The sequence below is a fragment of the Pan paniscus genome, chromosome 20 (genome assembly GCF_029289425.2).
Source record: "Pan paniscus chromosome 20, NHGRI_mPanPan1-v2.0_pri, whole genome shotgun sequence".
In the NCBI taxonomy this organism is placed as follows: domain Eukaryota; kingdom Metazoa; phylum Chordata; class Mammalia; order Primates; family Hominidae; genus Pan; species Pan paniscus.
This window is the reverse complement of record NC_073269.2, coordinates 57982029-57998904: the sequence shown is the minus strand read 5'-3', so window position 1 is coordinate 57998904 and position 16876 is coordinate 57982029. Positions and strand designations below refer to the sequence as shown.

Sequence of the window (16876 nt, the reverse complement as noted above, 5' to 3'; positions counted from 1 at the left end):
CCCCCACACTACTGGCTTCACATGGAAAGACAAACAATGGACATGGATGATTGTGCCTCAGGAATATACTCAGAGTCCAACTTATTTCTCAGAAATATTGAAACCAAATGTCTTATATGCTGCATTTTTGAAAACTATACTTTAATACAATATGTGGATGATTTCCTTCTTTGTTCAGAAGATGAGAAAGCTGCTACAAGAAGATGGGATTCACTTGTTACAAAAATTGCTTTCAAAGAGACATGGGGTCTCCAATAAAAAATCTTGAGTTCTGTCTACAGTGAGTAAAATATTTAGAGTTATCTATTGTCCAAGAAAGGCCTTTTTATTGATGCAAATAGAATAAAACAAATATTTTCCTTGCTTACCCTAAAAACTAAGAAAACACCTAAGAGGATTTCTGGAAGTGGAAAATTATTGCAGAAATTAGATTCTGAATTTTTCATTAAAAGCTTACCTTTCTATACCCTTTTAAAATGAAACAAGCAGACTCTCTGGATTGGACAGAGAAAAATCAATTAATGTTAGGAACAATTTAAAGGATCTTATAGATGCCCCAGTACTAGGAAATCCAAATTATTTTGTTTACATTGTTTGTACAGGAAGATCAAGAAAATACCCTAGGCATTATGACCCAAAAACATGGGGCTCAAAAGAGACCTATATAATACAACAGTCAGCAATTGGATTCAGTGGCTAGAGGACTACCAGCCTGCATGGGGTTAATACAGCAATCACCCTACTGGTAAACCTCCTGGGCTCAAGCAATCTTCCCACCTCAGCCTCCTACCTAGGTGGGACTTCAGGTGCATGCCAACATGTCTGGCTAAGTTTTAAATTTTTTTTCTGGAGGCAGGGGTGTCTCCTTATGTTTCCCAGGCTGGTCTCAAATTCCTGAGCTCAAGAGAGCCTCTTGCCTCAGCCTCCCAATGTGCTAGGATTATAGGCATAAGCCACCACACCCAGCCTGGAAGCACTTCTAAATTCACTCCATACTCAGAAATATTTAGTTAGCAGGCTGGTCCCTTTAGAAGTCCTACTTCTTTCTTCACCTCATATGAAACTGCCCCTAAATTTGAATGAAATGCCTTGTGATTGCATAATCTTTTTTTTTTTTTTTTTTTGAGACAGGGTCTGGCTGTGTTGCCCAGGCTGGACTGCAGTGGTGTGATTTTGGCTCACTGCAACCTCCGCCTCCTGGGCTCAAGCCATCCTCCCACCTCAGCCTCTGAGTAGCAGGGACTATAGGTGCCTGCCACCACCCCTGACTAATTTTTGTATTTTAAGTAGAGATGGGGTTTCACCATGTTGCCCAGGCTGGTCTTGAACTTCTGAGTTCAAGGAATCTACCCACCTTGGCCTCCCAAAGTGCTAGAATTACAGGCATGAGCCAGCATGCCAGCCTGGAAGCACTTCTAAATTCACTTCATGCTCAGAATTACTTAGTTAGCAAGCTAGTCCCTTTAGAAGTCTTACTTCTTTCTGGACCTCATATGACAATGTCTACATGTAATAACCTAAATTCTGCTACTCTTCTCCCCCTAAATTTGGATGAAATGCCTCATGATTACATAACCTTAACTGGTCAGCTTTTCTCTCCTAGGACAAACCTGCAAGAAACTCATCTTAGTAACACTGGTGTGGTTTGATTTACAGATAGATCTTACTTAAAGATTAATCTCAAATTTACAAGCAGGTTATGTTATAATATCCCAAGGGGAAAAAATAGAAAGTGCTTATCTTCTAGAAGCAATCTCTGCTGAACAAACCAAACTGACAGCATTAATTAGAGTTTGTCAGTTGGCAAAATGAACAACTGCTAATTTATATACAGGCAACAGATATACCTTTGAAGTCATTCGTGACTTTGTAATACTGTGAAAATAAATAAAGAGGGTCCTGAACCTCTTCCGGCCAGTCCATAAAAAATGGATACCTTATCTCTTTATTATTAAAAAAACATTATTATAAAACTCACTACCTATTATTAAAATCCAAATCAGATACTCCGAAAAATTCCAAATCAGATACTCCAGAAAGTGAAGGAAGTCAGCTAGCTCATAAGGTTACAGTGAGGACTGCCTAAATACATCTAGGCAATAAAAACAATTCATATTAACTTTGAAAGAAGCCCCCAAATTTGACATAAATTAACCCAATCCAGAGCTCTAAAAACAGAATTAGAAAATATAAAACAAAAAGGTGAAATACGGTGTGGACTAAACAACTTGCCTATACTTCCTACTGAATTACAGTCATCATTTTCAACCCTATGGACTTATTTAATTCACCAGAGCCCTGATAAAGTGGTTACTTGAGAAAAATAGTATTTTGAAAAGTTTCTTCAACTATAGCTCATAAAGCATTTAGTTGCGCCATATTTGCCCAAAATATAATCCAGGGAAACCTTTACATAGTTCCTAAGAACATTTTTCTTTACCTGAGGCCCCCTTTGAGGTGTGGCAGATTTTATTCGACTACCCCATCACAAGGATACAAGTATGTTCTAGTAATGAAAGTCTGTATAGTTTCACTGGGTAGAAGCATTTCCATGCAGAAGAGCAACAGCCCTAACATTAAGTAAAATTCTCCTTGAAAAATTATTTAGACTTGAGGAGTCTTTCTAGAACTTCATAGGGGCAGAGGTACTCATTTCACTGCCCATGTAATTCAGTCACTATGTAAAATATGGCCAATTCTTTAACACTTCCATTCTGCATATCCCCCTCAGTCATCTGCATTAGTAGAATGCATAAACAAAATAATTAAAATTCAATTGGCAAAATTAACCCAGGCTTTTCACATGTCTTGGCCAAGGGCCCTTCCACTGGTTTTCCTTAACCTAAAATCCACCCCTTTTGGTAGACATCAGTTTTCCCTAATTGAGATAATAACAGGTAGATGCATGAAACTATCCCCAGGAAAGTATAAATCCATAATGCTAAAAGAAGACATATTAAATTTTTCTGACATCTTTATAAAACAACTACCTAAAAATCATAATTTGAAAAAAGACTCTTTTTATAGTGAACTCCCAGGAAACAAAGAACTTAAAACCCATGAACTTCAGCCAGGAGATTTTTTTCTACTGGAAATGATATCTAAAATGATATTTGGTTAAAGGACTCCCTTTAACCAAACTGGAAAGCGCTCTATTAGATACTTTTTACTAATCCTTGCACTAAAATGTAGAAGGCATAGACATGTGGATTCACATGTCTTATGTAAAGAAAGTTGAGCCTAAAAGAAAATTGGGGGCGTCTAAAAGTTATTAGGACTTGAGGAAAGTTGACTTTGGAGACTGAGTCATAGAGCTTGACCTCTTAATGACTAACACTTTATTACAGATTAATTTCCTTCCATGTTTCCTAGATCCCAGGCCAGATGTCCCCGATATATAAGACCCTTTCACTGAAATAAAATATTCATTGACTGAGATAAAAGACTTTTTGACTATTAGATACATAATGTAAAATGTTAAATATATCTTTCAAAAAAAAAAAAGAGTCTCTTGACTCAAGCAAAATACTTAGGAGCAAACCTTAGTTCCTCACTTTCTTCGCCCCCTTGTTTTGAACTCATCAGTGAGCCTTGTCTTCCTCCATTATATATCCTCCTTTCTAAGAAATATGTAAAGGTGGCATGAGTCTTGGTTTAAAAGGAAGAAGGTGGTCCCTTAGGCCCCTTTTGTGATGCCAACCAAGACATAATTGTAGAATTATAGAAGATGCTATTAGTTACATGACAAGGGATCAGTGTATTAGGGACAATGAAATGGGAAAAAGTCAGATCTGACATCTGTGTAGGTACTACATGCCAAATGTGACTGAAGGTGACAGACAACACATGTGGGCACCAGCAGTAGCACCCATTCAGTAACACATCTTATCCTATTCAGAAGCACATCTGCTTCTGGAGAGGTCTACATGGTTCATTGGCCTGTTGCAAACTTTCCAAATGATCATTGTTTCTCATCTTTCCCTCTTTCTTTAGAAGCACAGGAGAATGTGCCCACAGTGAGGCTAAAGGTTGGACACTGAGAATAAGTTTCTCTCTAAATGTGAGATTGGTGCTTTGGGAAAATTAGTTTGATGATACAGAATGAAGAAAAGGGATGCATTTTAAAAACAGGATGACCATCTAAGAGTGTCACAGATACGTTGAAGTCAAAATCTGACATTCTGACTTGCCTCTCCCAAGATATTTGTTTAAAACAAGTGTGTCTGCTTATTTCCCTGATTGGATATAGGCAGTGTGTGTTTTCTCTCATAATTTGCAGCTACCTCATTTTTTAGTTTGCTTGTGTTTTTATTTTGTTTTCCCCAGCCAGAATGTAAGGTGGTGGTTCACGCCTGTAATCCCAGCACTTTAGGAGGCTGAGGCGGGTGGATCACCTGAGGTCTGGAGTTCGAGACCAACCTGGCCAACATGGTGAAGCCCCATCTCTACTAAAAATACAAAAAATTAGCTGGGCATGGTGGTGGGCGCCTGTAATCCCAGCTACTAGGTAGGCTGGGGTGGGAGAATTGCTTGAACCCAGGAGGTGGGGGTTGCAGTGAGCTGAGATCACACCATTGCACTCTAGCCTGGGTGAAAGAGCAAGATTCCATCTCAAAAGATATATATATAATTTATATATATATTTGTATATGAAACTCTGGCTGTTCCTTATTATTGCATCATTGCTGTCACTGGGTGAAAGATAAGACTACCCATAGGCTAGAAAAATACAAAAGAAACCTACCCTCTACCATGCTACCTCAATTACTAACACAAAATCCAGTCGGCCTGGCAATAAAAGTTAATGTTGCTATGACTACCCCACTTATCCACATTTCTATTCTACTACTTCCCCTACAGACACCTTCTAACATTGGCTTTCATATGGTTGGCTTCGGACCAAATCTTTTGGCATTCTCCCTCATGGCCTGACAAATTTTCCATTTAATCTCTTCATTCTCTGCCCTTCATTATGTTTATTCAAAATTTAGACATGCCTTTTACATATCATACCATCATTCCCTATGCTCTATATATCACTTTAACCTCTATTTCCTTTACATTTCTACCATATTCCCTATCTTTGCTGATCATTTTTTAAACTGGCTGGATTTCCCCACAGAAATGATGTTAACAGTCTTTTTGAATAAATATAGAAATTGACCCTCCTAGTCTTAAGCTTGAAACTTATATTCATTTTATCTGAGTTCGTTTCTCATGAAACCAATCAGGCCTCCCAGATAGTTCAAGGAACTGAAACTTACCAGATCACTGCATCTAGACAATGCGATGGTGGACCCCTCATCCATCATGATTGCCTAACCGACCACCTGATTCCTGTTGGCCAACTCCTCTTCCTTACCCTTCCCTAATTCCTGTTTTATATTCCTTGCCTGTTATATAAGCCACCAATTTTAGTCGGTTGTGGGGAGACAGATTTGATATTTATTTTCCTCTCCCACCTGATGTTACCCAAAAAAGCCTTTCTTCTCTCGCAATACTCATTGTCTCAGTGATTGTCTTTCTGTGTGGCAAGCAACGGGACCTAGACTGAACCCTTGGCATTTCAGTAACATCTTGACATGTAACTTCACACAACCTAGAATTCTAACAATACCTTGTGTTTAAATCCTGTATTACATACAGATATTTCATATATTTGTTACAAAAAATCATCACTACTAGAAGATATTTTCTTGTTTCTCACAAAATTCCATCCATTTTAGCATATATTAGGGCTGTGAGTTACCAAGTATGTCACAACAGCATCCCACAGAGAATTTTATCAACACTCTGGAGGGATTGTACTCCAAATCTATCAACCCAGACTCTCAGAGGGATAGGCCTTAATACATGCATTAGGTACGCATACTCCAGCAAATATTTGGATTTAAGAAATGCTTGGCTAGGAGCAGTGGCTCACGCCTGTAATCCTAGCACTTTGGAGTCCGAGGCAGGTAATGCATCAGGTGGATCGCTTGGGCTCAGGAGTTCAAGACCAGCCTGGGCAACATGGTGAAACCTCATTTCTACAAAAAATACAAAAATTAGCTGGGCATGGTGGCGAGTGCCTGTAGTCCCAGCTATTGAAGTGGGAGAATCCCTTGAGTCTGGGAGGCGGAGGTTGCAGTGAGCCAAGATCATACTACTGCACTCTAGCCTGGGCAACAGTGTGAGACTCTGTCTCAATTTTTAAAAAATGACTTCCTCTTCTAGAGGAATTATCAAAAAAACCAGTATAAGCTACTTAAGAATAAATGTAACCATAAGATCTAGGACATAAAAAAGTGAACCACAAATCTTGGGGTGGGAACAGAAGAACTTGAGTAATTGGAGTATCAGAATGTTATATATAGATAGAAAATATAGAAATAGAATTGAATATTTTATACGTGTCAATTCCATCCTAATTAAGGCAAACATTTAATGTGACTCCATTTACTAAGCCACTGGTACAACCTTCTGATGTGATACTGCCATTGAAAAATTTTATATGTAGTCCAGCTACTTGGGAGGCTGAGGCAGGAGGATCACTTAAACCCAGGAGTTCAAGGTTAGAGTGAGCTGATGGCACCACTGTACTCCAGCCTGGGAGACAGGGCAAGACTGACTCTCTTTGTATAGATAAATAGATGGATAGATAGATAGATAGATAGATACATAGATACATAGATGTATATAGAGACAGAAATATAGAGATATATATACTATATATACATACATGTATGTATGTTTGTGATAAGAATTTAAGTGATGAAATCAAATATTTACCCAAAGTATTGCAATTATGAAAACTGTAGGATGAAACGAAAAAAAAAATGCTCCTAAATAAAAATCAGAAGTGTGGGTAACAGAGATTATTTTCTTGTGTTGGAATAAATCTGAAAGAAAATATTTATGAAAACGACATGGTAAAGTTGGGAACTAGAGAGGAAAAAAGCTCGACTTTAGTAGCAAACTCATAATTTCCTCGTCCAGAAATTTGTAGACAATGATATGAATATAGGAAGGGAAATGTTTTTCATTGTTATTTTTAAGACGGACTTGGACTTGAAGAACTGAACTGCATGTAGATCCACTAGGTAAATGTAGCTTTAATCACAACTGTAACCAGCAGTCAATTATTAAGCCTCAACCCATCCACTCTCCAGGGCCCTTCGGCCTCCAAAGCTCCAGCCTCTTCAGGCCCCTAAACCACAGACATGTACAGGCCTCCTCAAACATTGACTCCAAATTAAATCTGAAACCGCAAACTGAAACCTCGTTCACTAAAACATTCTCCAGCCCCAAGCTTCTCTATCACATTAAATTGCAAACCCGGACTGGACACCAAGTTCATTCACTGATACACACTTTCCTACCCCGTTTCTCAACCACTGATTCCCACGGCATTCCCTCAACGACCATAAACCTTGACAGTCGGTCGTTAATATCTTCCAGTCTCTTAATTACTGACCGCCAGGCGCCCTATCACCAAAGCCAGGCTTCTCCATTGAGTAAACCCGGAAAGAACCCCAGGACGCGGGGTCCCACACGGTCTCAGAACAGGGGGCTCCCCTTCACTGACCCCCACAGGCCTTTCACTTGGAGCCACATCCAGACCCCGACTCATCTGATCCTGAGTCTCTCCGGACTCCACCGAACGCTGGGACTAAACACTGAGCCTGCGTCCAAAACGACTTACATCTCTCTCCGCAGCCGTTGCTAGGGACTTCGAGGGCCCTCGGCGTCTGACCGCGAAACCAGCCGTTCCCAGACGACAGAATTCCTCCCTCGGCCTCGTATTGTGACGTATAATGGCCACGCCCATCTCGGCGACTCCCACCAGAGAACCCGGAAGGGCTGTTACCACGGCGTTGGAAGACAGTGAATTAATTTCAGGGCACCTCAGTCACTGCGCAAACTGGATAAATTGCCAGAAAATTATAAAAACTTTTAACAGCGTGAGCAAAAAAATAAGATGGCCGCGCGCTGTACCCCATATTGAGCCGTTAGGAAGAAGCATCGTGGCTGCAGTTCATCTTAGGAGGTGTCAGTTTCCATTCAGTAGAAAATACAATCTGTTGGGAGTTTAGGGCGGAATGTGGAGTATTTCTGAGGGCCTCTTCAGGACCAACAAGGTGTGCCAAAGTCGAATTGGCTGAAGGGGAATAGGGGGACAGCGGTCACAGAGTGGACCAAATTTGTGGATGTTCTGAATCTCCTTCAACGGATGCAGAAAAGAATGGGCAAGGCTAGTCTAGCCGAGAATTGTCTTGAGGCCAAATACGGGGGCGATCTCTATGAGGACCAATGCCCACGTGCAACTGCATACAGTGTGTGGTTACCTGTAATAAGGAAAAAGGAATGAGGCCTCAAATTTAATCAAATATTTCCCTGAAACACTTGAAGATGGAAATGGAGCATGTAAGAGTGTTAAATAACTAAAGAGGCCGGGTGCCATGGCTCAAACATGTAATCTCAGCAATTTGGGAGGCTAAGTCAGGAGGATCACTTATGCCCAGGAGTTGGAGACCAGCCTGGGAAATATAGTGAAACACTGCCTTTACAGAAAAAATACAAAAATACAAAAATTAGCAGAGTGTGGTGGCATGCACCTGTAGTCCCGGCCACTCTGGAGGCTGAGGTGGGAGGATGGCTTTAGCCCAGGAGGCCCAGACTTCAGTAAGCCATGATCAGGCCACTGCACTCCAGCCTGGGCGACAGAGCACGACCCTGTCTCAAACAAAACAAAAACGAAAACAAACTTTAATTTTTAAAAATTACTAAATAATGCAGTTACCATTTGGCAAACCGCATGCTTAATAAATGTCGGCTACCATTTTTATGAAGGCGTGGGGTGATGTGCCTTTTGAAAGAGGCAACCTGGAACTGAGTATCCAGTTAAATTTATTTAGCTGGGATGCCAACTTCTGAAAGGTGATTTCAACACCTGGTCCCAAGGACAGGTCTGGGAAGCCCAGTAGTGCACCCTGATTTATGTGTTCAGGGAGTAAGACGCTACGACTGCTATGATAGGATGTGCAGATTCACAAGGCAAGAAGTAGAGAGACTCTGAAGTCCAGGTTGAAGAAGAGTTCATTTCTTATACTCTTAACTGTAGAGCATCTGTACTGAATCCATCCTGTTACAGGCCACTACTTTATGTTTGTTCTTCAGTGTATCCTGTGTGTACAAGTGTCTACCACAGTGCAGATGCTCAAAAACTATTTGTTGTAATCACCCGATAACCCAGACTTTGGGTTTCCACTGTGAGGCAGCCACTTTATGGCAAATTTCCACTTTATTTTTCCTTGTGAGCAGGACTGTTTCTAACATGGATATATCTTTATTAGATCAAGGGAAGGAAATCTGAGTATAGGAGAGGACAAGGGTCTTAACCCCAGGTGAGAAGGAATGATGAAGATAAATCGTATGTTCCAATTCAGCATACCACAGAGGAGCCAGGATCTTTGAAACAGTAGCAACTCTCCAAGGTGACAGGTCTGTAGATAAATTTAAGAGTTCTTATCCAAGATATCCAAAAGGATCTCACCTTTACCCATCTTACATGCTGTCCTTTATTTTTAGAGAATGAAGTTATTTTGTTCTTTTATTGGGCTTATTCTGTGAATCCTATTCCTTCTCTCTTCTGCCCCTCTTATGACAGAAATGAGTCTCTATTCAGAATTTTTAAAAAGTTTTTTTTAGAATAATACTAATCCTTAGAATTTCTTGCCAGTAGTTCCTTTCCTTCAATGGCAAAAGTAATTTTGATCAATTGTCCACTGGGTTATTCATGCACCTTCATTCATCTTCCAAATCTACATATAATTAATTTCTATTTTGGTATCTGCTAGGGTATATACAATTGCCTACAAACTATCAAGGAATTTATAATTCAGGTAGAGATAAGACATGAACACTTTTTAGAAAAGTATTCATATCCTGTTTTATGTAAGGAAAATCGAGTCCTTTCCCCTTCCCACTCCAAATATGTCCCTTGAATAAGAAATTATCAGGACAATTTGATCTTATATTGTATGTCTCTTTCAACTGATATAGGCATATGCATTTTTTAACTACAGCTGCTGGAGGGTAAAATAGCTACATGCATATAATCCAGCTTTTTAAAAATGCTGGCTTGAAATTTTGCTTTGTTTCCCACTGCCATCATCCACGGTTCCTAGATAAAGGAAATAGTTTCAGGTAAAGAAAATAGATCATTCAAACTATTCTGAATGGTGTTTATGCCAACAATAAGACAAACCACAGGGTTAGGATGAGGACTACCTTCTAAATTAAGAGCATGGCCAATTGGTTATTCACAAGTTTTGAACTTCATTCCTCTGGGGTGATATTTATAAAGTTAAACACATCCAAACTTGTTGTGTTACATTATTAAATTAAATACATTTTTCCTTTTGAAGAGCTTCAGTAGTCTGAAATAACAAGTGAAGAAATTTGGAATCAAAGAAACACAAGAGCTAATCATATAATGATCTTGGTTGGGAATAGACTCTTATCAAAAAAGGGGGAAGAGGTACATTGTGCTATAAATTTAACCAATGATGTGTAACACTGACAACCCCTTTTAACTAGTCATTGACATATCAACTAGTGATTCAAGGTATATTGTCCTAAAATACACATCCTGTATATTATCTGCCATATAATGATGTTAGATTTCTGATCGAAATCTCTAAAATATTCCTTTTCACAGGGCTTATTTGCTTCGTGTGTTCTTTCATATTTTGATGAAGATGTTCTAGTTACATTTTCATAGTTTTATTTCTATATGATTCCCTCTGAGGATAAGGCAGAATGTACCACTAGCAACCCTGCCACATTCACAGCCTTCAAAGGTCTTCCAACAGTTTCTCTCCTGTGTAAACCCCCTGATACCTACTGGGGTACTGTTTCTGAACAAGGACTTTTCCATGATCATTATATTTCTACCAACTATAAGCTTACTGAAGATGTGATCTATGGTCACTGATGAGAGGATCTATCTTCCCATAAAAGAATTTCCCAGTCTCCACTTCATACTATTTTTCTCTGAGTATATGCTTATTAGCCATAAGGTTTTATTCAAGGGCTTTCCACCTTGAATATATCACAGTTTGTTCCTCTGTGTTTTTTGTGACATATGATGTAATTGATCACTGAAAGCACTACCACATTCACTGCATTCATATGGTTTTTATTCTGTGCAAATTCTACTATCTGCTGAGACTGAACTTCTGGCAACAGGCTGGCTCACAATGGCTACTTTGCTCTCTGCTTGGAACGCACTGTTAGTTAATGAGGTCTGAGCTGCCACAGAAGGCATCTGCAGAGTCACCATGTTAACAGAGTCTTTATCCTGTATGAGATCACGTGTATGTGATAAGCTACGACTCTCTGAGCAAGGATTTTCCAATTTGACTGAACCTACACATTTCTCTCTTGCATGCAGCATTCCCTTATGATAAACAAGGCATGACAAGTGGGAGAAAGCTTTCCCACAATCAGAGCATCCATAGGGTCTCTCCCCTGTATGAGTTCTCCGATGTCTGTTGAGACATGATTTATCTCTGAAAGCTTTCCCACAGTCACTGCATGTATAGGGTTTCTCTCCTGTGTGAATTCTCTGGTGGTTAATGAGACCTGACTTGTGTGAGCAGGATTTTCCACACTCAGTACATACAAAGGGTGTCTTTCCTGTGTGAAATCTCTGATGGGATATTAAACATGTCTTCTGGCTGAAGCCTTTCCCACATTCATTGCATACATAGGGTTTCTCTCCAGTGTGAGTACGTCGATGAATAAGGAGGTTGCCCTTTTGGATGAAGCCTTTTCCACATTCATTGCATATATAGGGTTTTTCTCCAGTATGAATTCGCTGATGTACAATGAGATTTCCCTTCTGAATGAAGCCTTTTCCACAATCACGGCATATATATGACTTCTCTCCTGTGTGAGCTTTCTGATGTGCATTGAGCTGTGATTTCCAGCGGAATGCTTTGTCACATTCAGTGCATTCATAGGGTTTCTCTCCTGTATGAGTTCTCTGGTGTTCAGTGAGCCTGGACCTTTTGGAGAAGGCCTTCCCACACAGGCTGCATCCATGTGGTTTCTCTCCTGTATGAACTCTCTGATGATTAATGAGCCGAGACTTCTTGATGAAGCCTTTTCCACAATCACTGCATATATATGACTTCTCTCCTGTATGAATTTTCTGGTGTGCATTGAGCTGTGATTTCCAGCGGAATGCTTTGTCACATTCAGTGCATTCATAGGGTTTCTCTCCTGTGTGGTTTCTCTGGTGTTCAGTGAGCCCGGACTTTCTGGAGAAGGCTTTCCCACATATACTGCATCCATGAGGTTTCTCCCCAGTGTGAACTCTCTGATGATAGATGAGGCGAGACTTCTTGAGGAAAGCCTTCCCACACTCAGTGCATACATGGGGTTTATCTATGTTTTGAGTTCGCTGATGCTTAATGAATTGTGAATTTGTATTCACAGAATTTCCACCTTTGGGGAAGTTCATTTCATTATGAAATTGTTCATGCTTGGCATGAAGGAAGGATTTCCCATCTCCATTAACCCCCACAGAATTCTCGATTTCATACCTTTTGTTCTGGTTGACTAAACTTAAATTTGATTTCAGTATTTTCCCATGTAAGTCAAATGTATCATGATTTTGCCTTAAAGGAAAATCACTTTTCCTCTGATGAATGATGTTTCCAAATGCATTATGTTTATGGCATTGTTCCACTCTTTTCAGACATCTTTGCTTTTGTGAGTGCATCTGTAGATGATTGTCAACTTTCTTGATTTCTAGGAAAGAAGAGAACAATAAATCTTTCCATGAGCATGGAATAGAACTATTTCACAAACAGTCTTGTACAGGCTGGCTCTACTGACCACACTATTTCCACTGTTTAAAAAACTCCAAGGAGATATGCCTATTGTCACTTGGACAAGACTAAACCATTATAATTTAAACAAAGAAAACAAAAAATAAAAGCAGTCAGTGTATAAACAAGGTAAATTTCTCAGGAAATGGCAAGTTAATTCCTGCTTGGACTCATGCCAGAAACCTTACTATCATCTTTCATTTGTATGTTTGTCTCACACCCTTTGTCTACTTCAGTAGTAAATTCCATATGTCCTCTTTTATAAATATACAGTAATCCCTCATCTATGGGCGATATGTTCCAAGACACCCCCCACACCATGGATGCCTGAAACTCTGAATCATACTTAACCCTATATCCATTATGTTTTTTCCTGTACAGTGCATACATACCTATAATAAAGTTTACAAACTAGGCACAGCAAGAGATTAACAATAACAAATAATAAAATAGAAGAATTGTAACAATAGGCCAGCATCACACTCTTGAGCTTTGGAGGCATTATTAAGTAAAACAAAGGTTACTTGAACACAAGCACTGTGATACCTTGACAGTTGATCTGATAACCAAGATGGCTACTAAGTGACACAGGTGGGTAGGGTACACAGCATGCATATGCTGGACAAAAAATTATTCCTGTTCCAGGATGGCGCAAGATGGTGCAAGATTTCATGCTCCTTGGAATGGTGAGCAATGTAATTAAGAATTGTTTATTTCTAGAATTTCCCATTTAACATTTTCAGACCATAGTTGACCACAGGTAGCTGAAACTGTAGAAAGAGAAACTGTGGATAACAGGGGACTCCTGTATTCTGAAACTCACTAACACTCACCCCTTCTACCTAGATGGAAGAGAATCACTCTTTCTGGTACTACAGCAATAGCCTCCCAAGTGGACTTCAGGCTTCAACCTCTGCCTTCTCCTGTATACTTTCTACAAAGTAGTCAAAGTGATCCTTTTAAATATAAATGACATCATGTCACTCTTCTACTCAAAACTCCCTCATGTTTCCTCATCTCATAATTTTTTAAAAAATCAAGTCATGGCCGGATGCAGTGGCTCATGCCTGTAATCCCAGCACTTTGGGAGGCCGAGGCACGTGGATCATGAGGTCAGGAGATCAAGACCATCCTGGCCAACATGGTGAAACTCTGTCTCTACTAAAAATACAAAAAGTAGCCAGGAGCGGTGGCTTACGCCTGTAGTCCCAGCGACTTGGGAGGCTGAGGCAGGAGAATTGCTTGAACCAGGGAGGCAGAGGTTGCAGTGAGCTGAGATCGCAGCACTGCACTCCAGCCTGGAGACAGAGAGAGACTCTGTGCCAAAAAAAAAAAAAAAAAAAAAATCAAGTCATTAAAATGTCCTTGAAAGGTCATACATGACCTGTCTACCCCAAACTCCAGATCCCACCATACTGTCCTTACTTCCGTATTATCTCCGACCACTGCCCCTCTTGTTCACTCCTCTGTATTCACACAGGCTTCCTTGAAGTTCCTCAAACACACACCTGCCTTGGGCCTTTGGACCTGCTATTTTGTCTACTTGGAAGGTAATTCACCAGAGGGACGTACTCATGTCTGTCATACAGCTGCTCAAAGGCATCTGACCAAACAGCCATTCCCACTCCCGGCATCCCTCATTATACTTTGTTATTGATCTTCCCAGCATTTTTCACCACAAGACATTTATCCATTTTGATTAATTTTGTGCCTCTTCCTTTTAGCAGGTAATCTCCAAGAAGAATTTTGTTGTTGTTATTGATGTTCACAGCTGTCAGGGCCCATAGGTAATAGTCTATCAAAAAATATTTAAGGCAATGAAACAAGGAAAGTAAGGGACACACTGCGGAGACTACTTCAAATGTAGTGCTTTAAATATAGTTGGCTTTGAATTTATGAAAAGGAAAAGGAAAGCAAACTCTGTGTAGGCAAGATGATACCATATCATGGTGATTCAACTAGAATATCACCTGACAGATGAGAAATTTCCATCTTATATGACTGCTATGATTCACTGGGACTCAGTGCCATCAGACTATGGTAAGAACAGAAAAGCTTTAAGGGAATAAGTCCAGCAATATAATTTAAGAGAAACTAAATAATAGGCAGAATTAATGATTCCAAAAGGAAATTGAAGCAAAGCAGGCATGAGGTGTAGTAATCTGGTTTGGGTTGGAAAGAGAATGAGACTACTTCAAAAATCAATTGAAAGAGCAAAGACTTTAAATACGGTAGCTGAGGAGGCAGGGAAGGTAACCCTATGGTGGCCAGGATCGACTCAAGGAGTTGACATGCAAGTGGGTAAAAAATATGGTACAAACATGTAAGTTAGGAAATATTTAGGGAGATGTCAATCTGAGAATCTCCATAGAGAACAAGAACTTAAGTCATTAGAATGAAGGAAATTTTTAAAGGGTATGAGAACAGAGCAAAATAAATGGGAAACAGAACCTCTGGAGGACCTCAGAGTGGGAGAAAAAAGAGAAGCTAAGGAAGCAAATATATGCAAAGCAATAGACCAGGTTACTAAGGGGGCACAGAGTCCAAGATAGGGTGGGAAGACCTTTGGAAAAAAAAAATCAACATTATCTAAAGGGGCAGAAAGGTATAGTGGTCAGGAGAGAGTGCTGATATCCAAGACCACTCTTTGGAGACAGACATGGAAGGAGGAATTTCATAGCAAGAGAAGTAGAAGGAACAGGTAGTGATGCTCTGATGGGGGAACAAGAAATGATGAGATTTGAGAATCCTAAAAAGGAAGAAACCTTGAGAAAAACAAATCAAACCTAGATTAAATAAAGAGTGATGAGGCCGGGTGTGGTGGCTCACACCTGTAATCCCAGCACTTTGGGAGGCCAAAGCAGGTGGATCACCAGAGGTCAGGAGTTTGAGACCGTCCTGGTCAACTTGGTGAAACCCCGTCTCCACTGAAAATACAAAAAAATTAGCTGGGCGTAGTGGCAGGTGCCTGTGATCCCAGCTACTGGGAAGACTGAGGCAGGAGAATCGCTTGAACTGGGAGGCAGAGGATGCAGTGAGCCAAGATTGCACCACTGGGCTCTAGCCCTGGGTGACAGAGTGAGACTCCATCTCAAAAAATAAATAAAGAAATAAATAAAATAAAATAAAATAAAATAAAATAAAATAAAATAAAAAATAAACAGTGATGAAATCCAAGACGTGATAAAGAGGCAGATGTTCCTCTAAATACCCGAAGGAGAAAGAGCTTTTGTGTGGGGAGAGGGATACATGGAGGCTCTGTCCACACAGCCTCAGATGCCCTGACAGCTCAGACACTGCTGAACAACTATCATGTGACTTGCTCAGCCACCCTCCTTGCTGGCTCTCACCCTGAACTCACCTGGACAGATTTGGCTGTGGATTTCATTTTCTACTGTCCATGGCTCTCCTTGTTCCAACTTGAAGAGTGCATCTGGTTTGCTGGCTTGATACCCTGTTCATAGGAAATGATACACAACTTAGGCTCATTGAATTGAGCTGTGGTCTATCAACATGGGACCATGTTCTGTTTTAGGAACTATGTAATTTATGTGTCTGCAAAGCAAAGGGATTTTCCCTCTGAAGGGGGGCACATTACACTCTTTTATCTGGGGCCAGAGAGGGTACAGAATCTACCACTTCAGAGCACCACAGGCCCTCCAGAGCTTTTGAAAGCTAAGAAAGCAAAGGCCTTTGACTGGGTACTCTCTGAGTGACACAGGGCAGCTGTCCTCACCCACTGACACGAGGTTGCTATAGTTCTCCAACATCACGTCTCGGTACAGGTCCTTCTGAGCAGGGCCGAGGAGCTGCCACTCCTCCCAAGTGAACTCCACAGCCACATCCTCCAGGGTCAGTGATTCCTGTAATAAGAGAGTCCTGCTTAATATGAAGTATTTCTCTCATTTATATGGAAGAAATATGAAGAACATTGTTCTGCTCATTTTCACCAAATAGTCTGCATCTATATATCTAGGTGCTGTGATTTTTAAAAA

At 40.3% G+C, this 16876-nt stretch overlaps 1 protein-coding gene across 10 annotated transcripts in view; it reads right to left on the bottom strand.

Moving 5' to 3' along the window:
* Positions 1 to 16876, bottom strand: part of ZNF613 (zinc finger protein 613) — a 59236-nt gene that overhangs the window by 25028 nt on the left and 17332 nt on the right. For all 10 annotated transcript variants that reach the window (XM_055103576.2, XM_055103580.2, XM_055103579.2 and 7 more), the window contains 3 exons: positions 16618 to 16744; positions 16243 to 16335; positions 7685 to 12801 (listed from right to left, as the gene is read on the bottom strand). In XM_055103576.2, the coding sequence (XP_054959551.2) occupies positions 11183 to 12801; positions 16243 to 16335; positions 16618 to 16744 (1839 nt within the window). In that variant the 3' untranslated portion in view covers positions 7685 to 11182. The remainder of the gene's footprint in view (positions 1 to 7684; positions 12802 to 16242; positions 16336 to 16617; positions 16745 to 16876) is intronic.